This window comes from Bufo gargarizans, chromosome 5 (assembly GCF_014858855.1).
Source record: "Bufo gargarizans isolate SCDJY-AF-19 chromosome 5, ASM1485885v1, whole genome shotgun sequence".
In the NCBI taxonomy this organism is placed as follows: domain Eukaryota; kingdom Metazoa; phylum Chordata; class Amphibia; order Anura; family Bufonidae; genus Bufo; species Bufo gargarizans.
The window spans coordinates 449,384,840-449,407,014 of NC_058084.1; the positions used below are offsets into that span (position 1 = coordinate 449,384,840).

The 22,175-nt window shown below is 44.5% G+C and overlaps 1 protein-coding gene across 3 annotated transcripts in view; it reads right to left on the reverse strand.

The window, feature by feature from the left end:
* Positions 1–4,887: 4,887 nt before the first annotated feature.
* LOC122938531 (macrophage mannose receptor 1-like) overlaps positions 4,888–22,175 on the reverse strand; it is a 335,729-nt gene continuing 318,441 nt past the window's right edge. For 2 of the 3 annotated variants that reach the window (XM_044294083.1, XM_044294085.1), the window contains 4 exons: positions 11,697–11,846; positions 7,954–8,071; positions 7,182–7,349; positions 6,642–6,677 (listed from right to left, as the gene is read on the reverse strand). In XM_044294083.1, the coding sequence (XP_044150018.1) occupies positions 8,010–8,071; positions 11,697–11,846 (212 nt within the window). In that variant the 3' untranslated portion in view covers positions 6,642–6,677; positions 7,182–7,349; positions 7,954–8,009. Of the gene's footprint in view, positions 4,985–6,641; positions 6,678–7,181; positions 7,350–7,953; positions 8,072–11,696; positions 11,847–22,175 lie in introns of those variants that run through there. The other variant, XM_044294084.1, reaches the window with a different exon arrangement.

Sequence of the window (22,175 nt, forward strand, 5' to 3'; positions counted from 1 at the left end):
ATTTTTTGTTATTTTGCACTTTTCCACTGTAACTGGGGCATCCAAAGGATCACCTGTTCCACTTTTTTCTGACATAAAACTCAAATAAAGTGGGTATGGCCAAGGGCGACTTCTCTTTATTATAATTTTTTAATTAAAATTTCTTCGGATCAATAAAAAAAAAAATAAAAATCTGGGGCACTGCTCTTTGCATTCTGGGAGTGTTTGATGCAGGTGTATTGGGAAACTGAATGAGGCAGGGGGACCCATACTAAATTCCGCTATGGGACCCTATGAGTTTATGTACGCCTATGCTCCACCAATGATGTGTCTACATTAGCTTACATAATACATATAGAATATATAGAATAACTCCACCCCAAAGAGAAGTATAGATCAGGATATGCCATACATGACTGATGGGTGAGGGTCCCACCTATGGAAGAATGGGGGTCCCTTGCTGATTCTGCAACTCCCATAGACTTTAACAGAGAGAGAGCCTCACGTGCACAGACACCTCTCTACTCAGTCTTGCTGTAAAATGTAACATCTTAGGGCACTCCCCTACAGGGGTTTTTCTAAAAATGAGAGGTACCAACTTGTGCCAAAAAGTGCTTCAGTTTACAAGTCTAGGTGCATTCACAGTACCGTAGGGAACTGAGCCAGATGATCCATGGATGCCGATTAAACGGTACTAATTTTTAAAAACATTTCCACATACCATACTGACTGGCACATCTGAAGTTTTGATCATTGGGTCTGAGTGCTGAGACCTTCTCTAATTGCTAAAACAAAGGGGCAGAAACGTTCAGTTCACTGCTGCACCCCTTTTTTCTGATCACTTCCACTCAGAGAGTGCACAAAAAAAAGTGCAGGGACTCAGACTTTATTATGAACCCAGTACGTTGCTCACTCCATGTATAGTGGGGTCTCAGTACTCGAGCACTGATATGTCAACGTTTTGAAAATGGTACAGTGCAGCACAATTCACTGATTGAAGTAATCAGAATCCCAATATCAACTGCAGCATCAAAGGTGTTCGAGAGAGATGATGCTTTCACACCACATTTTGCAGTTGGATATGTGCAGTACCCCGGACCTGAGAGTACTACAATTTTAGATAGATATGTATGTATTATATTGTATGTTACTACCAGTTAAGGATGTGGATGGCAATGCTTGGCAAGGATCAAGGCTAATTACCCTGTTCCTCCCACCTTGGTATTAGGCCTCATGCACACGACCGTTGTGTGCATCCGTGGCCTGTTGTGACGTTTTCAGTTTTTTTCGCGGACCCATTGACTTTCAATGGGTCCGTGGAAAAATCGGAAAATGCACCGTTTGGCAGCCGCATCCGTGATCCGTTTTTCCTGGCCGTGAAAAAAATATGACCTGTCCTATTTTTTTCACGGCCAACGGTTCACGGACCCATTCAAATGGGTCCGTGAAAAAACACGGATGCACACAAGATTGTCATCCGCGTCCGTGATCCGTTTTTTCCTATCATTTCAATGGCAAACTTGACTTTGATTTTTTTTTCATTTTTCATGTCCGTGGATCCTCCAAAAATCAAGGAAGACCCACGGACGAAAAAACAGTCACGGATCACGGACCTACGGACCCCGTTTTTGCGGACCTTAAAAAAAAACGGTCCTGTGCATGAGGCCTTAGTGGGCTGGTCCTGTTTCCTGCCAGGAGGGGGGAGTTCCAGAGCAGCCTTAGGAAGGAGAGGAAGCACACTGCAGAGCTCCTGCTCCTAAGAAGGAATCTTCAAAGAGAATAATAGTCCGACAGCACAGTGACCAGAGGTGAGGGACTATACCCACCACCCTCACTACTACTAAGCCAGTACAACCCGAGCTAAACCGCAGTCATCCAACTTGTCTCCATCATCCTTACTGATGCCAGAGAATTGCATTTTTAAATTGCTGATATTGAATGCATAATGAAATATAATCAGCCTTAGGGCTCATGAGCACAACAGTATGTATTTTGCGGTCTGCAAAAAACGGATCCGCCAAAAATACGGAGGACGTCCATTTGCATTCCGTAGTTTTGCGGAACGGAACAGCTGGAACCCTAATAGAACAGTCCTATATTTGTCTGTAATGCGGACAATAATAGGACATGTTTTATTTTTTTGTGGAACGGAAATACGGAAATATGGAAACGGAATGCACACGGAGTAACTGCGTGTTTTTTTTTTGCGGACCCATTGAAATGAATAGTTCCACATACGGTCCACAAAAAGACCGGAGTGGACACAGAAAGAAAATACGTTCGGGTGCATGAGCCCTTAGGCCTCATGCACTGCCGTTGTGCGTCCGTTCCGTGCATTGGGGACCGCAATTTGCGGTCCCCAATGCACGGGCAACATCCGTGCGGCGGCCGGGACGGATCGAGACCCATTTAACTTGAAAGGGTCTGTGATCTGTCCGCACTGTAAAAAATAAAACATGTTCTATTTTTTTGCGGTGCGGAGGCAAGGACCGAAACGCCACGGAAGCACTCCGTAGTGCTTCTGTGGGCTTCCGATTCATGCTTCCATTCCGCACTGCACCGCATATCCCGGATTGCGGACCCATTGAATGGGTCCGCATCCGTGATGCAGGGTGCACACGGCCGGTGCCCATGTATTGCAGACATGCCAAATGCAACGGCCGTCTGAATGAGGCCTTAGTGTGGGCCTGGTTTATGGGCCATGTTTCAATGGCAAACACTGCAACCCCCTACAGTTAAACCACTAGTTGTGGTCTGGCTTTGTAATGCACCTTCAGCTTGCGGTGACTCTCTGTAGTCCCTTCTGCACTATATTGCTCCGTGGACTGAGCAGGATGCACTTTGTGGCTTGTTCCCCCCCACTTTATTTTGCAGGCAATCTGCCTTTGCAGCGACCTGGGAAGGGAGAAGGAAATGACAGAAGGGTCATGGTGGCAAGGATAGGAGTTATAGTAGTCATGGTAGCTGCCCTCACTCTGGTGCTCCCAGGGCTGTGCACTAAAGGGAAAAACTGTGCATCCATGTGGGTTTTCAGATATAGGGCTCCCTTGAAGTACTGATGGAAGCGGAGTGGTAGTGCAAGGCAATGATGTGGCTGCAGTTGGGAGTAACCAGTCCACTGTAATTTACAGAGGCAATTTAGGCAGACATTACACACAGACACTTGTAGAGTAAACTCAGTCTCTTAAGATTACATGCATAGTTTTTCCAAGATTGTATATGGGGATATGGGTAGCACAATGGGGGTAAAATTCCCTCTCACAATAAGTCCTCACTTTCAAACACTACAATGCCCAACTTTTGGGTATAGTCTTTTAGAAGATGGCCAGGGTGGCACAGTGCCCGACACTTCTCCCAACCAAATGCAATGAAATCCACAGCCTTGATATATGCATTATCTTGCACTGACATTTTGTCCATGCACTGTCCCCTTGTAATGGCCTTCAAGTAACTTCTGTAAGATTCAATGCTTGCTTATCTCAGAGGTTGTCACAGTACTGGTGTCTCTCAGCTTGCAGGGCTGGTGTAACCCTGTCTGCGGCTTCTCTCTCAGACACCAGCTATACACACACTAGCTGCTCACACTTTACTGCAGCTCCTAGCCTAGAGGAGTGGGGCCAGCCCATACCTAGCAACTGAGTCTAAGGAAAGAAATGGTTACACAGCCCCTTTTAGCGGTGAACCACCCGGTCACTGAACTTCTGTGTACAGAACTCGCATTTATCCTTCTCGCTAACACTCTGCCTGGCCTCTACCTGCCCAGACTAAAACAGCCTCCCCAGCAGTCTCCTGGAATCAGGTTCTACACCCTTCTGCTGGACATTTCAGATATACAGTACTTACTGTGACCAGCTCGTTTAGGGCGCATCTATTGTGTCACTCTCCACCAATTATGGTGCACAGGGCAGTACTTCCCTATTGCCATCCCAGACAGGTTACAGGTAACTAATGCTGTAGCTAGGTGGACCACCAGAACCTATAAAAGTATAAATGAGCTAAAAAATATATTACTATAGAATACAACAATGTAGTGAGAGTAGACTCTGCTGGTAGGGAGTTGAGAACACATGCTAAACCCAGTCCGGAGCATAAAAGCAGTTCACATTAGTCTCATCTTGGCTACAAATAAACAAGCAAGCAATAACAGCCCCAAACTTGTCCAGAGGGGGGGGGGGGGGGGGTGCTCCACCACCTTACATTTGCACGCCCAAGGCAAGAAAAATAGCACAGTAACTAAATCACTCCAGTAAAATTTATTTGTGCTACAAATGTCTTCATTATATGGATATGACAACAGCCAACAAGAATTTATTTCCACTTTATAAGTTTGCACCTTAAGGGGCTGACCCCACGTTGCCGGGTTTACGGAAATTGCTGAGCGTGCCGGCACACCACTGGCCATTGCAGTGAATGGGAACTACACAAATAACGTAGCACAGCAAGCTAGGATGTTTCCATATCTTGGGAGTTATGGAAGCGGTGCAACTTGTCTTGCTACTCTGTTTATGTGACTGATATTCACTGCAACGGGAGTTACATAAACCGCAGAACGCTGATCTGCTCGGCTGTTTCCGTAAACCTGTCCAACTGGGGCTGGCGCCAGTCCCATCTCGCCATGGAAATGGTGGGATGGTACAACCTCTCTAATTCACTTTTCTCTCATTTCTAATCATTGAGGTCGTTTTGTAATTGTGCAGCAGTCTCATTTATTCCTTGATGATGCGTATTGTTATGTCCTAGTCGATGCCGCCGGTATCAGTCCCATTTCATATAATTGAAGAATTTACGTGATCATCTTGCTCCATGTTTTCCACTAAGACGTTTTCCTCGTGTGCCACAGCCGCGCCACTTCTGTCAAAGTATATTGTGTTGTCTAAACCATTCTCTGGTTGTGGCTTGCTCCTTTTCCTCCTGTATATGAAGAAGCCTGCGGTGGCGATGCCGGCAACGATAAGTACGACAAGAACAACCGGAACAATGGTCCTGCCATGTGAGGGCTTTTCTTCTGTAAAGGAAAATATGGATTAGGCTACATGCACACGACCGTTCCGTTTTTTGCTGTCCCCAAACCGTGGATCCGCAAAAAACTGAAGCCGCCCGTGTGACTTCTGCAATTTGCGGAACGGAACGGACGGCCCGTTGTAGAAATGCCTATTCTTGTCCGCAAAATGGACAAAAATAGGACATGCTATATATTTTTTGTGGGGCCACGGAACAGAGCAAAGGATGCGGACACGGAGTGCTGTCCGCATCTTTTGCGGCCCCATTGAAGTGAATGGGTTCGCACCTGAGCCGCAAAAACTGCGGCTCGGATGCGGACCCCGAAAAACGGTCGTGTGCATGAGGCCTTAGAAAGTTTTCACATATACTTTGTATAATGTCTACTGACAGAGGCGACACTGCATAATGTCCAGCAGAGCAAAAATACGATAGTTAGCATTTTAGAGAAATATTCTTAGAGTATTAGTATAATGCACGCCCAATGGGTTCCATAGACTTATAATTAGTGTCATTTGGATGGAAATAATAGTGCCTCATGCAGCACCAATTTTGTGATCAAAGACTACAGAGGTACTGGGCAGAGCATCTGATGCACATGTGAACAGATAGACCATCAACACCAGATCGACGGCGTCAGCTGTTACCTTGTAGCTCTGGAAGTCGGTGCTGGAACTATACAACTATGTCTATTGTCTAGGCTAGGGGACCGAGCTGGTAACTTCTGGTAACTTTATTCACTTCAATGGGAGCAGCGATACAGTTACCAGCTCCATCACTACACTGCATTCCGGTGACGAGTTCTGGCGCTGGAGCTACAAGGTAACAGCTGATTGGCAGAGATGCACGGTATTGGATCCTGCCAATCTGATATTGATGACCTATCCTGAGGACATCAAAATCCTGAACAACCCCTTTAAAACCTCAGTATTTAAGCAGAGAAACATTACAATCACAGTCTCTCCATGGATACACAGATCATGTAAAGGGGTTGTCACATCTCAAACATTGGGGGTATGTCGCTAGGATATGCCCCCAATGTCTTATAAGTGTGGGTCCTGCACTCCATTCATTCCTATAGGAAGCGCATAATGCAAGTTCATTCACTTCTATGGGGCTGACGAAAATAGCAAGAGCCATCACTCGGTTATATTCGGCGCTCTCATAGGGATGAATGCCAGGCAGCTGTGCATGTGCGGTGCACCCTACGGGACTTTGCGGGCCCCGTTCTGAGTGTAGGTGCAGGTCCCATGGGTGGGACCCACACTTATCAGACATTGGGGGCATATCCTAACAATTTGGCCCCAATGTCTGAGATAGGACAACCCCTTTAAGTACTTACAAATACACTTTTATACAATTTTTACACAATTTCACCCATTCACACAAGCTGACCATACGCATCAGATAAATGCTGGCTGAGCCCAACAATTTTGGTGGGACCAGCTGATCATGTAATGTGTATGATTGCCTCCTGACTTTCTCCTGAAAGCCGATATCGGTGGAAAATAACTTTTATATCAAAAAAGAGAATTGAGTGATTGAGGCTAGCTAGATCTCCAAGGTGGCAGAGGTCCCAGGGTATGTGCCCCATGTGCCCTGACTATACCCAAGCCAGAGCAACATGAAATATATTAGAGGTACAGAGGTGTTTATTAAAGTACCTGGTTTCTCTACTAGCGTCTCTGTTGGCAGCGGAGCTGTAACCACAAGATACATCAGGTTATAAATGAGATTTTTGTGTATATAGAATAAAAAAATAATAAATGTATTACAATTTAAACACATTTTTATAGACATGCCTCCCAACTATGAGTCAGACCCCCACTAAGCCTAAGGATAGGCCTAAGCGTGCATTCACACGACCGTAAGTGTTTTGCGGTCCGCAGATTGCGGAGCCGCAAAACATGGATACCGGCCGTGTGCGTTCCGCATTTTGCAGACCGCACATGGCCGGCGCTATATAGAGAATGCCTATTCTTGTCCGCAACCGCGGACAAGAATAGGACATTCTCCATATTTTTTGCGGGGTCGCGGAACAGTACAACACGGTGTGCTGTCCGCATCTTTTGCGAAAGGGATGCGGATCCTATTTATACGGTCGTGTGAATGCACCCTGAAAGGATACAGTAATCCAGAAAGCCAATTAAACATACATTTTATAATGATTTTCCAAAAAAAGATACAGGGTTATAACTACTTACTTTTTAGTGTCTTACATATGTACCCACGATGTCCATAGCACCAGGAGATATCCCATGTTCCTTTTTTGGCATTCATCATCACACATTGTAAAGATAGATCTTCAGAGGGGACCTCATTATTCCAGTTTACAAAGTCCACGGGTGTATTGTCTACCCAAAGCCACCTGTCTAGAAACAGATGTTATCTTCTTCCAAAAAGTTGTCAATTTTCACCATCTTATACAGTATGTTGTAATAGACAATGCATCATTAAAGGTGTTCTTTACCCGACTTTACACCTACATTCCAGACTACATGGAACTATACCTCAAGTTTAATATTTAAAGAGAAGGTGTCAGCTATATATTCTTTCTAATCTATATATATATATTTTTTATATATTCTTGATTGTAGACTTTTTAAAGTTTTTTTTCTGTATAGGGTTATGGGGGCTGCTATCTCGCCTGATCTGATTCAGAGATATGCCCTTACAGCAATGACATGGACCAGAGGAACCTATAGTCTGCAGATGACCCTCAAAATTTTATGTGAGAGGTTGTGGGTATGCTCCTTGACCTGCACAGAAGTCATTGTGCAGTGAGGGGGAGTAAATAAGCTTTGGCCATCACCTATTGACAGGGCCAGCGGTGATGGCTTTGTAGGAACCTGGCCTTCTAAATCAAAAAGGAGAGGGAGGGTCTGGCAGAGGAATGCAAATTAATCAGAAAGGCCATCACAGTAATACAGCATGAAAGGAGGGAGTGATCAGATATAAATAAATGGTCTCCAATACCTTCCAGATCCTTGTAAAGTCCAATCCAAAATACTCCTTCCCGGTCACTGAGCAACTCAGTAGTGACGAATGAGGAAATCTAATTCAGTTGAGTCTTCAATGGAAGCTAAACGGGCACCTAAACGGGTAAGATTCACATTAATAATTCTGCTTGCTTGGAACTGCTGTTCCTCAAGGGACAAGGTATTACACAATATATTCAATGATCTGATGCTGCTTTACATATAATTTACACCTAACCCTTTCAGGACTAAGGCTTTCAAATGCGTAATAGTTCCCACAAAACATCACGTTTTGGAATTGTAACTGCCCCAAAGTGGTTAACCTAGTGTCATCCTGTGTATTTATTTCCAGGTCCTTTATAATGTGCATTTCCTATTTTGCAACTGTTATGTTTAAGTGTAATTATGCCTGGTCCATCAGACTGTTGGTAATTCAGGGAGGGGAAGGGGAGCACCTCTCCGCTCTAAAGGACCCCTATATCGTAACCTGAACTTGTAAGAAAAACACTCAGACAACAGAATTAACTTTTTGCTGGGTGATGATCGGCCACAGCTTGTTTATTTAAGACAGCAAAACTCAAGTACTGTAAACTTGGAGTAGTATGCCAACCGCCGGACTCCCGGCGGGCAAGTACGCCAACAGCTATAACTAACTCTCCGTTGTACCAAATGCCGCCAGCTGTGACTTCCTAGCTTGAAATCAGACTGCATCTTTCGTAAGAAAAGAAAACATAACCAAGTATTCAACCATAAAACTCTTCAACCAATCACCAATTACCAGAAAAATAACCACTTAAGGGAGGGAGGGCGGGCAACTTGGCTTCCACGGACAAGAGGAAGTGCAGTGGCCGGGGGAAGATATATATCACCTCCTGAGAAGGAGGGATTACTGCTCCTTCCCACCCCTATTGGCATGATACAATTTTAAGGAGGTGCACTTTGTGTTAACCCTTGATGTCCCTCTTACTCAACCACAACAACCTATAATCCATTATAGGGGCAACTCGACCCCCCCACATAACTAGGGGAAATTGGAAGGGGGACCACCTATCCTGTCGGGCAGCATAAATGGCAGAGCTACAGGGACATAGAATGGAAGAGAAGGTTGCACTCTAACATCCCTCCTCTGCGGTGTGGTGGGCGTGTCCCACAGCCTGCAGAAAGGGTAGGGGCCAGTTAGTTCCAGTTTAGGTCTTCCCTAGACAGGGAAAGGGTGTGCAGCAGGTGCACGTCCCTGTTGGACGTGCCTTGCCCAGGCCAGCTGGAGCACCTTCAGCTCAGATGGACATCGAGGCAGAAGCTTAGAGCCTCAGGTGCCAGGAGAGAGAGACTCACTGGTTTAGCAGAATTCAGAGTCAGACTACAAGAGAGAAGTTGCAGCATCCAGAGAAAACTAAGTTATACAGCTATTCTGTCAGTACAGCAGAGCACCAACACGTGCACCAACATTAAGGGAAATTTAAGCCACCCTACACCATTCTGGCATTCTTACACCTGGGTATCACAGTATCACTAAAAGGGGCCCTGTGCCCTTGTTGCTTCACTGCAACTGGCGTCACGAAAACAAGTAAACTTATTTCTCTTAAAGGGACCCCTTGCCGCTGCCGTGCGTCACAGAATGTTGCTATGTAAGGTTGAATGAAAGCGACGGAATGAGGCGCAGCCATAATGGAGTGCGGCTTGACTTAGGGGGAAGACCGCAGGATGGGAAAGGGTTAAGGTTAATCATGGCTAGGGGTCGGTTTAAGGGAGGAAGAGGAGGGTCGACAGATTCGCGGGCAGTATATAGATGTGGGTATAGGAGGGGCTTAGGCAGTCTTAGAAAAAGCAAGCGCGTTTCCCACCCTCCCGCCCCTTTTTTAGCTGGGTTCCTTGGATTGTGTTTAATGTGGGGCTGAGTTATATGGGATCCTGGGGAGCAATACAATGGTTAAGAGATGCGGGACATGTTGGAGCCTGCATCTCATGTGGTTTGGCAATGCTGAGGATGGGGCTCCTGTTTGGGCTAAAAGGCCTACAGGAGGAGTTGCGTGGATACTTCAAGGATTTGGTGCTCTTGGGTCGGTGAGTGCGGCCAGGGGTAAGCTTGAAGTATATGGTGAGACGGTTGAGGAAGATGACGCTTGTTTGGGTTGCCCTCCAGGATCCTTGTTATGGTGCAGCGGGTCATGACGTTGAAGGTTGTGTTAAAGTGTCTGTTGTTATTATTGTGATTATTATCATTGTATATGAATAATAAAGTTCGGCCGTCATGGTCATTTTCTCCAAAGAAAGAAGGTGTCGGTGTGGTTATTGTAAGGTAAAGGTTTGTAGGAACAGTCGGAGGAAGTTCTTCCATCCTATTAAGTCATGTGCTTTATATGCATCTGATATAGTGGAGAATGAGCAGAAAAATTGGTTAAATTAGCAAAATAAGATTTTTTGCTCATTGAATCAAAACAGTTGTTTAGCATAATATAATTCTCTGTTTCTGGTAAATGACAATACCGAACATGTATATTATGCCCAATATACAGCACAATACTGTTATATTGCATACTGCTCCAGATCAAAGGTCCTCTTATAGAGGTTGTCCGGTCCCAAAATCAAAATTATTTTTATGTGCTCCTAACACCCCTCTCCATGCATATATATGCCCCCAATACCTCTTTTACATGTCTGAACTTTCCTTCCCGCTGTCTAGGCATCAGACTTTCCTGGCAGATTTGTTTTAGGGCTCATTCACATAACCATATCAATGGGTACACCTCTGTTCCGCAAAATTCATTTCAATGGGGCCACAAAAGATGCAGACAGCATACTGCCTGCTGTCCACACCCGTTGCTCTGTTCCGTGGCCCAGCAAAAAAGATAGAACATGCCCTATTCGTGTCCGTTTTGTGGACAAGAATAGGCATTTCTATAATGGACCGCCTGTTCCGTTCAGAACGCACAGGTGCGGCATCCGTGTTTTGCAGATCCGCAATTTATGGACTTCAAAACACAGCATGGTCATCTGAATGAGCCCTTATACAGAGCTTCCTGTTTACATAGGTGCTGTGCAGAGTGGTGAGTCTTTCCCTGCCAAAGTGTCTGTTCAGTCTGTCTGTATGCCCAATAGGTCAGCTGCCATTTATCTAGAGCCCACCTTCGTGGTGTTTGCCAGTTTTTGGCACAGTAGTTCCACTAAATCCATAACACTTTGTATGACCTATGTCACTCTGGACCTTCTAAAATGTGTTGGTCCCATGTTAATATGTGCCCACATTGCTGAATTTTGCTGAGAAAAATGCAGTTGTAATATATGCAAATGAGCCTCTAGGAACAATGGGGGCATTCCTGTTACACCAAAAGGCTCCACTCTCTCTGCAACTGCAGCGCTCTTTGCACTTTGGTTGACAGGCCAGGCAGTGTAAACATAATCACACCTGGCCCTGTCAATCAAAGTGCAGAGAGCGCGGCAGATGTAGAGAGAGCGGAGCCTCTACGCATAAGGGAATGCCCCGTTGATTCTAGAGGCTCATTTGCATATATTAAAACATCATTTTTCTTTGGGCACATATGAACATGGGACCAACACAGATGTCTTCAGCTGCCAAGCGCACATGCAACAGGTCAGCCAGTGTTATGGGTACAAACCTGCTGACATATGCCCTTTAAATGCATCTATAGGCAATCAAATCCACTATATAATGACATTAGTATTTGTTACATTTCCTATACTTTCAATTTTTTTTTACTATGAAGTAATTTTTGGACTTACCATATTGAAGACATTGGAAGGCTGCCTCGTGCCAGCTTGAGGAGGATGATGATTGGAAAAGATAGCAGTGGTTACGGAAAGGAATCCAAACCTCTGAGGTTATGTTTGGGCATGTTCCTGGCGTTTCAGGTGGGTCAGTGGGAGCGACAACTTTGAGATAAAAAAGAAGACATGAAAAGTTGACAAGCAGTATACATTTTGTTACATGTACTGTATCTACTGTATCTTTCAGCTCATAAGACTTACCTTTGTTCACAAAAAAAATCTGAAAAGGTTACTTTGTATCAATTCCATCATCATTGTTCTATTAACCAGAGCCCATCCTACTTCACATAGTCCCATTGGTTGTTCTACAACCAACAGATCAACAATCTTACCACCTTCAATATAAGGCTAGGGCTACATGGCGAAGCGTGTCGCACAACAAAAAGGGTACGACTACATGTGTCACATGAAATTTTTTGTAATGCGTCAGTCACACAAAAATCTAACCTGGATGTTTTTTTTCATGACTTTTGTTTCACAGTGGCAGCATTTGCATGTCGCAGTGCAACACAAAATCACTGCATGTATAGATAAGGTAGGGTAGGTATACATATATATATCACTGAAGCTAGTAAATGTACCCTTTAAAACGTCACTTTTAATATATATAAGTTAAAATACGACCCACCGAGGTATATATGATAGTAGATCGAAGTGACCCAGGAAAGATATGATGAAAACGGCTTGCGGTATATATCCATAGATAGGCAAAAGATGGGATTGCTGAGGCCTACCAGCCTATACTATCCCTACCTAAAGCAGGACAGCACTCCCAAGGGAGAACTATCCTACCTATAAACGTAGCCCCTGGAATTAGAATCCCTGCCTGGAAATCCCATGCATGGATGCACAGTAAAAAAGATATGGAAGTCCAATGGGTGTCCCAGAATCAAAATCTCCCGACGCGTTTCCCCAGCTTCAATACGAAGGTTCATCCGGGGAGAAAGTAAATAGCACAATGGCTGTGGCGATAGTGACCAATGTGATGACCAGCAGCGTGCATAGATTACCGCCACTAGTTTAAATACCCACTCACCTGATGCGACTGTGTCCTGATGTTACAGCTGTGCATGCAGGACGTTCGAGCGCATGACGTCACGATACAAGCCCGAGTTCTAACAAGAAGAATCACGGGAGGCAGAGCGCATGCACGGGGACTAGGTCAAGCCCGTAGTCACAGGTCTCACGTTATCTAGGACGCTGGCTGCAGAGAATAGTAAATCAACTGTGGGACGAACATAACAACTGCGTCCCCGCACCATGGCAACTAGACAACAAATGCAATGTCCAAGGGACAACAACACCTAGAGGGGTAAATATATAGGAAAAACCCCAGTAAATCAATAGTTAACATTGGCCCCAGTATGTGGGTACATGAGATCAAATAGAAATACATGAATGAGAAATTCTTTACTAGAGAAAGATAAAAGCCAAAAATATATGAAATCTCACACATTATGATTATCCTTGACCACAAATAGATAGATATATACAGGTGGAAATACAGTAAGAACACATAATGGATCTGTATTGAAGGACATGACCAGGGTATATATTGTCACAAAAAACAAGTAAAAGATATAGACCCAATGGACTCAGGGACTTAAGTCTAAACGTCCATGACGATTCTTTTTGTAAAATAATTTTATCTAGATCGCCCCCTCTTGGGGAAAGCCGTACAATACCTTGGACAAGCAATGCAGCCACTACATCTAAACATACCACTAATCTTGGTAGCCAACCAAGTACCCTGCTGTTTAGGAAGAGAGTAGTGGCTATGTATAAGGCGATCTCTTAGAGATCTACCCTTTCTGTAGGACACTGCCGGATGGTCTGGTAGAATATCTCTCAAATCTGGGTCCATTTTTATGATGTTCCAGTATCTATTAAGAATCTCACGTAACTTTCTACTTTTGTTGTCAAAGGTCCCTATAATTCGCAGGGCTGAATTAGATTCTTCATTTCTCCTAGTAGACCGTGGAACCAGTGACTCTGGACCTATCATTCTCCAGTCCATCCCACCTATGATCTACGGTATAGTGAGTAATCGCATAGCGGTAACCCCTTGTTTGTTTTGCTTTTAATCACTTGATTATAGTTCTATTGGGTTATCTGTCCCAATAATCCAAATATCTATTACGTTTATTTATTTGTTTGTCTATAACACAGTGGGTCGTATTTTAACTTATATACAGTACAGACCAAAAGTTTGGACACACCTTCTCATTCAAAGAGTTTTCTTTATTTTCATGACTATGAAAATTGTAGATTCACACTGAAGGCATCAAAACTATGAATTAACACATGTGGAATTATATACATAACAAAAAAGTGTAAAACAACTGAAAATATGTCATATTCTAAGTAGCCACCTTTTGCTTTGATTACTGCTTTGCACACTCTTGGCATTCTCTTGATGAGCTTCAAGAGGTAGTCACCTGAAATGGTTTTCACTTCACAGGTGTGCCCTGTCAGGTTTAATAAGTGGGATTTCTTGCCTTATAAATGGGGTTGAGACCATCAGTTGCGTTGTGGAGAAGTCAGGTGGATACACAGCTGATAGTCCTACTGAATAGACTGTTAGAATTTGTATTATGGCAAGAAAAAAGCAGCTAAGTAAAGAAAAACAAGTGGCCATCATTACTTTAAGGAATTAAGGTCAGTCAGTCCAACAAATTGGGAAAACTTTGAAAGTGTCCCCAAGTGCAGTCACAAAAACCATCAAGCGCTACAAAGAAACTGTCTCACATGCGGACCGCCCCAGGAAAGGAAGACCAAGAGTCACCTCTGCTGCGGAGGATAAGTTCATCCGAGTCACCAGCCTCAGAAATCGCAGGTTAACAGCAGCTCAGATTAGAGACCAGGTCAATGCCACAGAGAGTTCTATCAGCAGACACATCTCTAGCACAACTATTAAGAGGAGACTGTGTAAATCAGGCCTTCATGGTAGAATATCTGCTAGGAAACCACTGCTAAGGACAGGCAACAAGCAGAAGAGACTTGTTTGGGCTAAAGAACACAAGGAATGGACATTAGAGCAGTGGAAATCTGTGCTTTGGTCTGATGAGTCCAAATTTGAGATCTTTGGTTCCAACCACTGTGTCTTTGTGCAACGCAGAAAAGGTGAACGGATGGACTCTACATGCCTGGTTCCCACAGTGAAGCATGGAGGAGAAGGTGTGATGGTGTGGGGGTGCTTTGCTGGTGACACTGTTGGGGATTTATTCAAAATTGAAGGCATACTGAACCAGCATGGCTACCACAGCATCTTGCAGCGGCATGCTATTCCATCCGGTTTGCGTTTAGTTGGACCATCATTTATTTTTCAACAGGACAATGACCTCAAACACACCTCCAGGCTGTGTAAGGGCTATTTGACCATGAAGGAGAGTGATGGGATGCTGCGCCAGATGACCTGGCCTCCACAGTCACCGGACCTGAACCCAATCGAGATGGTTTGGGGTGAGCTGGACCGCAGAGTGAAGGCAAAAGGGCCAACAAGTGCTAAGCATCTCTAGGAACTCCTTCAAGACTGTTGGAAGGCCATTTCAGGTGACTACCTCTTGAAGCTCCTCAAGAGAATGCCAAGCGTGTGCAAAGCAATAATCAAAGCAAAAGGTGGCTACTTTGAAGAACCTAGAATATGACATATTTTCAGTTGTTTCACACTTTTTTGTCATGTATATAATTCCACATGTGTTAATTCATAGTTTTGATGCCTTCAGTGTGAATCTACAATTTTCATAGTCATGAAAATAAAGAAAACTCTTTGAATGAGAAGGTGTCTCCAAACTTTTGGTCTGTACTGTATATTAAAAGTTACGTTTTAAAGGGTACTTTTTCGCAGTGCAACACCATTGAATATTATTACAAAAAATGTTGAGTGACTTTTCTGCGACAAGAAGTCAAGCTTACTCAAACTCCACTCTCACTTTCTAGGATGTGTGCATACAAATTTTCATTGTTATATTGTGCTACCATTATACACAATAGCCTCTGTTTTCTGTTTTGTCATGTAAACTAAGATGCATAAACTTGGATTTCTGGGAAACACATTCAAATTAGACAAATCAGCTTGGTTTTTAAGAAGAAACACTAATTTGAATGTATTTCCCAGAAATCCAAGTTTATGCATCTAAGTTTACATGACAAAACAGAAAACAGAGGCTATTGTGTATAATGGTAGCACAATATAAAGAGAAACATTTTTATGCTACACATCCTAGAGAGTGGATTTGCCTGACATCAAAAAATGATTTTGAAATTTTTGTTGCCCTAATGGTAAACAGATTGCAAACAGGACTACCCAAGGCCATTCACCTAAACCGGACAATCTTGAGATTTATTGGCTTTCAGGTCCTTCTGGATAAAGATGGAAAACAAAAGCCTTAGGCTTTTAGTTAGGATTGAGGAGTATGAAGCTATAAAGAATCATAATAGCTAAAGCCATAATTGAAGGAATCTCGTTTCAATAGGTTTCTTTTCTTCTTTTAATGGTTTAGTTATGGGTTCTATGGGCCCGATGGAAATAGCCAAGCCAGTGCTCGGCTATTTTCAGCGGCCCCATAGAAATGAATGGAGAGCAGCTGTGCATGCGCAGTGCTCCCTCCACCCCTTTTGGGGCTCCGTTTAGGAGATAGGCGCGAGGTCCAGCGGTGGGATCCGCACCTGTCAGACAGCGATATGCCACCATTGTCTCAGATGAGACAACTTCTTTAATAGAAAGATAATGTATTCTAGTTTCAATGTTACATTAAGAGACATAGGATTGTTGATCTGTTAATTGTGGAACAACTAATGGTGTTATGTGACGTGTAACCTCTTAATACAATAATCGATGTAATTACAAAGTAATCCTTCTTAGTTTTTTCATAAATAAAGGTGCGTCTTATGGGCAGAAAAATATTGTAATCACTTGAGGGAGCTGTTGGTGTAATACACAAGTTAGCAAGAATACCAATCTTTCTTTGTAGCAGTTTTCTTCTATAAGTATTAAGGGGGATCATGAGCAGGGAAATCCCCAGTATTACCTCCATATGACTAAATAAATAAATAAGAAATAATAAGTCAATTCGACACGAACTTAAAGCACCTCAATTGCCCTGAAAAGTTGTCGATGACCCTCTGGGGTCTCATAGGACTGTATGCAAATCTTTGTACCTGTGGCATGTGTGTTAATCCCATGTTCATATGTGCCCGCATTGATGAGAAAATGTTTTCATATATGCAGGAGCAACAGGGGCATTACCCCTACACCTAGAGGCTCTGCTCCCTCTGCAACTTCTGCACCCTCTCTACTTTGATCAACAGGGCCAGGTGTTATGATGTTTTCATTGCCTGGTCCTGTCAAAGTGGAGAGGGCACGGCAGTTGCAGAGAGAGCAGAGCCTCTACGTATAATGGCAACGCCTCCATTGTTTCTAGAGGCTCTTTTGCATATGTATAAAAATATCATTTTTCTCAGCAATGTGGGCACATATGGGACCAACCAAGAGGCCTTCAGCTGCCAGGTCAGCCTTTTTCATGGGATGACAGATGCCCTTTAACCACCTCCGGACCGCCTAACGCAAGGATGCGTCCGGAAGGTGGTTGATTCATTCCTCCTGGACGCATCCGTGCGTCATCTCGGGCCGGCAAAAGTTAAAGGAGCATTTCGTCAGCAACCTGCCAGCCAATGGCTGGCAGGTTGCTGATTTTTAAAAAATCCAATCAGAAGCCACATAGCAGATCATATTAGTAAATATGATCTGTTATATGGCTGCCCTGCTCCTCTGCTGGTCCTTTTCGTCGGTTGGATCCAGCAGAGGAGCAGGCTTCACAGTGAGTACACCAAACACTACACTTTAGCCCCAGATCACCCCACTGCACCCCAATTAACCCTTTGATCACCCCTTTGTTCCCCCCCTATCAATCACTAGTGAAAGGAAAAAAGTGATCAGTGCAAACTGTCAAATTTTTTTTTCACTGGTATTGACTGATAGGTTTTAGTATAGTTTAGGTCCCTTGGTTAGGTAGTTTAGGGATCAGTTAGCGCCCAGCCCACCGCACCGCAGCCCCTTATTCGCCGATTAGCGTATCGCTAATCAGCATTTGTACTTTTATAGTATCTGGAAGTGATCAAAACTGATCACGGTCAGATCTATAATAGTATTAGTGTCACTTTAGTTCGCCCTCCACCCAAAACGCAGTGTTTGCCCGATCAGGCCTGATCGGTCGCCCACACGTGCGTTCGCCCACACCCGCCCCAGTGACAAAAAATATTTTTTTTTTGATCACTGCACATTCACTTTACACGCGCTGTGGCGATAAAAAAATCAGTTTTGATATTTTTTATCAACCGCAGCGGCCTCCGGTACTTCGCTAGCCTCCCATTTGTAAGACAGGCTTGCTTTTTTTCTTGGGTAGTCTCAGGGAATACCCCTAAATTTAGTTGCCCAAATGTCAAACAGGGGGTATTCTTCTGAAGAGGCCTACAGGCTTCTGACCCAGTCGGATGAGGAGTGGGAACCCTCATCTGATGAATCCAGCGGGTCAGAATACGAACCTGTAGAAAGCAGTGGCTCTCTGACCCAAAGTTCGGACGAGGAGGCTGAGGTCCCTGATAGCACCAGGCATACCCGGCCCCGTGTAGCTAGACCGCAGGTTGCGCAGGATCCGCTTCAAGAGCAGCAGAGTGGGGCTGGTGCTGTCGGATTACGTGGTGAGGCATACACCAGCAGCGCAGCCCTCCCTGGACCTAGTACCAGCACTGCCGTACAACCTGGTGAAGTGGCGAGCACCAGAAGGGCAGTTGAAGCTGGTACGGTGGCACGTGCAGTAGTTACCCCGTCGCAGCCACCGCAAAGACGTGCCTGTAGAGCCCCTAGAATCCCTGAGGTGCTGGCAAACCCTGATTGGCAGTCCCCAACTTCAGCCGCACCTGTAGTTCCCCCTTTCACCGCCCAGTCTGGAGTTCGGGTTGAGACAGCTCAGATCGGTTCGGCCCTGGGATTTTTTGAGCTGTTCTTGACTGCGGAGCTCTTAGACTTAGTTGTGGCAGAAACAAATCGGTATGCCACACAATTTATAACCGCAAACCCGGGAAGCTTTTATGCCCAGCCTTTCCGGTGGAAACCAGTCCAAGTTTCCGAAATTAAATTTTTTTGGGGCCTTCTCCTCAACATGGGTCTAACTAAAAAGCATGAACTGCGGTCATATTGGTCCACGAACCCAATTCATCACATGCCCATGTTCTCTGCTGCTATGTCCAGGACACAATTTGAGACCATCCTGCGTTTCCTGCACTTTAGCGACAACACCGCCTCCCGTCCCAGAGGCCACCCAGCTTTTGACCGGCTCCACAAAATTCGGCCACTCATAGACCATTTCAACCAGAAATTTGCAGATTTGTATACCCCAGAGCAAAACATCTGCGTAGACGAGTCCCTAATACATTTTACCGGGCGCCTTGGCTTCAAACAATACATCCCAAGCAAGCGCGCCCGGTATGGGGTCAAATTGTATAAGCTCTGTGAAAGGGCCACAGGCTATACCACAAATTTCGTGTCTATGAGGGAAAAGATCAGACCCTGGAGCCGGTCGGTTGCCCTGACTACCTGGGGAGCAGTGGGAAGACAGTCTGGGACTTGGTGTCACCCTTATTTGGCAAGGGGTACCATCTTTATGTGGACAATTTCTACACAAGTGTGGCCCTCTTTAGGCATTTGTTTCTAGAACGGATTGGCGCCTGTGGCACCGCGCGAACTAGTCGCGCGGGCTTCCCCCAACGGCTCGTTAGCACCCGTCTTGCAAGGGGGCAGAGGGCCGTCTTGTGTAACGAAGAACTGCTCGCGGTGAAATGGAGAGACAAGCGTGACGTTTACATGCTCTCCTCCATTCACGCAGACACGACAATACAAATTGAGCGAGCAACCCGTGTCATTGAAAAGCCCCTCTCAGTCCACGACTATAACCTTCACATGGGAGGGGTGGACTTCAATGACCAGATGTTGTCTCCGTATTTAGTTTCCCGCAGAACCAGACGCTGGTATAAGGAGGTGTCTGTATATTTGATTCAATTGGCGATGTACAATAGTTTTGTTCTCTACAATAAGGCTGGGAGAACACAATCCTTCCTCAAATTTCAGGAAGAGATCATCGAGAACCTCCTGTATCCAGGAGGTTCCGTGGCCCCATCCACCAGTGTAGTTAGCCGTCTACACGAGCGACATTTCCCCAATGTCGTTGCCGGTACCTCAACCCACCCGTCACCCCGAAAAAGATGTTGTGTCTGTAGCAGGAGTGGAATAAGGCGTGACACCCGCTATTTCTGTCCTGACTGTCCTGACCACCCTGCCCTATGCTTAGGGGAGTGTTTCCGGAAGTACCACACACAGGTACACCTAGCATAGGGATCATATCTCACCAGGACAGGCACACAGGGCTATTAGGGCCCATTCACTCACACAGCTGCTGCAAACGTCTCCTTTCACCTGGGACAAAGTGCATAACGCACTTCGCCACATCTTTGGGCGATTTGCGCTTTGCACATTGACCCATGGGGAAGGAGATGTTTGTTCTATAAAGGTAAAAAAGTTAAAAAGCTAAAAAGTTTAAGTTTATATGTTCTGTTCCAAAGTTAATAAAATTATTGCGTTGCGGCCTGTTTTTTTCTTTTTTTTTTTTTACCTTCCAGGTGGACCAACCGATCGACTAGCTGCAGCACTGATGTGCATTCTGACAGAAGCATTGTGCTGCTGTCAGATTACACGCAAGTCGGTGTATGCGGCGCTGCAAGACGAGATTTCTACTCTGCAGTAAAAGATACGTTTGCCAAGGCATACGAGCTGAGGAGGAGGAGGCGGCGTTCCTATGCTTTGGCAAAGACTTTGTATATAAAAAAAATCAAAAAAAATCCCGGCAATGATTTATTCATCCACATCGATTGATGCGAATGGAGAAATCGGGTTTGCCAGGGCATACGAGCTAAGTGGGTATGGATGTTGGGCGGAGCTTCCTATGTCCTGGCAGACGCCTTTCCCCTCCTTTTTTTTTTTTGGCAGAGATTTTTTCATCCACATTGATCGATGCGAATGAAGAAATCTGTGCCGTTCATTTTTTTCTTTCAGCCCAGAGGCTAAACGGAAAAAAAAATCTCATTACCTGTATGCTCAATATAAGTAGAATAGCAGAAACTCCTAATGCTGGCCATACATGTAATGATTGCGGAGACCCTCAAATGTCAGGGCAGTACAAACACCCCTCAACTGACCCCATTTTGGAAAGAAGACACCCCAAGGTATTCGCTGAGGGGCATATTGAGTCCATGAAAGATTGAAATTTTTGTCCCAAGTTAGCGGAAAGTGAGACTTTGTGAGAAAAAAATAAAATATAAAAATCAATTTCCGCTAACTTATGCCCAAAAAAAAAATTCTATGAACTCGCCAGGAATACCTTGGGGTGTCTTCTTTCCAAAGTGGGGTCACATGTGGGGTATTTATACTGCCCTGGCTTTTCAGGGGCCCTAAAGAGCCAGAAGAAGTCTGGGATCCAAATGTCTAAAAATGCCCTCCTAAAAGGAATTTGGGCACCTTTGCGCATCTAGGTTGCAAAAAAGTGTCACACATGTGGTATCGCCGTACTCAGGAGAAGTTGGGGAATGTGTTTTTGGGTGTCATTTTACATATACCCATGCTGGGTGAGATAAATATCTTGGTCAAATGCCAACTTTGTATAAAGAAATGGGAAAAGTTGTCTTTTGCCAAGATATTTCTCTCACCAAGCATGGTTATATGTAAAATGACACCCCAAAACACATTCCTCAACTTCTCCTGAGTACAGCGATACCAGATGTGTGACACTTTTTTGCAGCCTAGGTGGGCAAAGGGACCCACATTCCAAAGTGCACCTTTCGGATTTCACCGATCATTTTTTACAGATTTTGATTGCAAACTACTTCTCACACATATGGGCCCCTAAATTGCCAGGGCAGTATAACTATGCCACAAGTGACCCTATTTTGGAAAGAAGACACCCCAAGGTATTCCGTGAGGGGCATGGCGAGTTCCTAGAATTTTTTATTTTTTGTCGCAAGTTAGTGGAATATGAGACTTTGTAAGAAAAAAAATAAAAATCATCATTTTCCGCTAACTTGTGACAAAAAATTTAAAGTTCTATGAACTCACTATGCCCATCAGCGAATACCTTAGGGTGTCTACTTTCCGAAATGGGGTCATTTGTGGGGGTTTTCTACTGTCTGGGCATTGTAGAACTTCAGGAAACATGACAGGTGCTCAGAAAGTCAGAGCTGCTTCAAAAAGCGGAAATTCACATTTTTGTACCATAGTTTGTAAATGCTATAACTTTTACCCAAACCATTATTTTTTTTTGCCCAAACATTTTTTTTTTATCAAAGACATGTAGAACAATAAATTTAGCGAAAAATTTATATATGGAT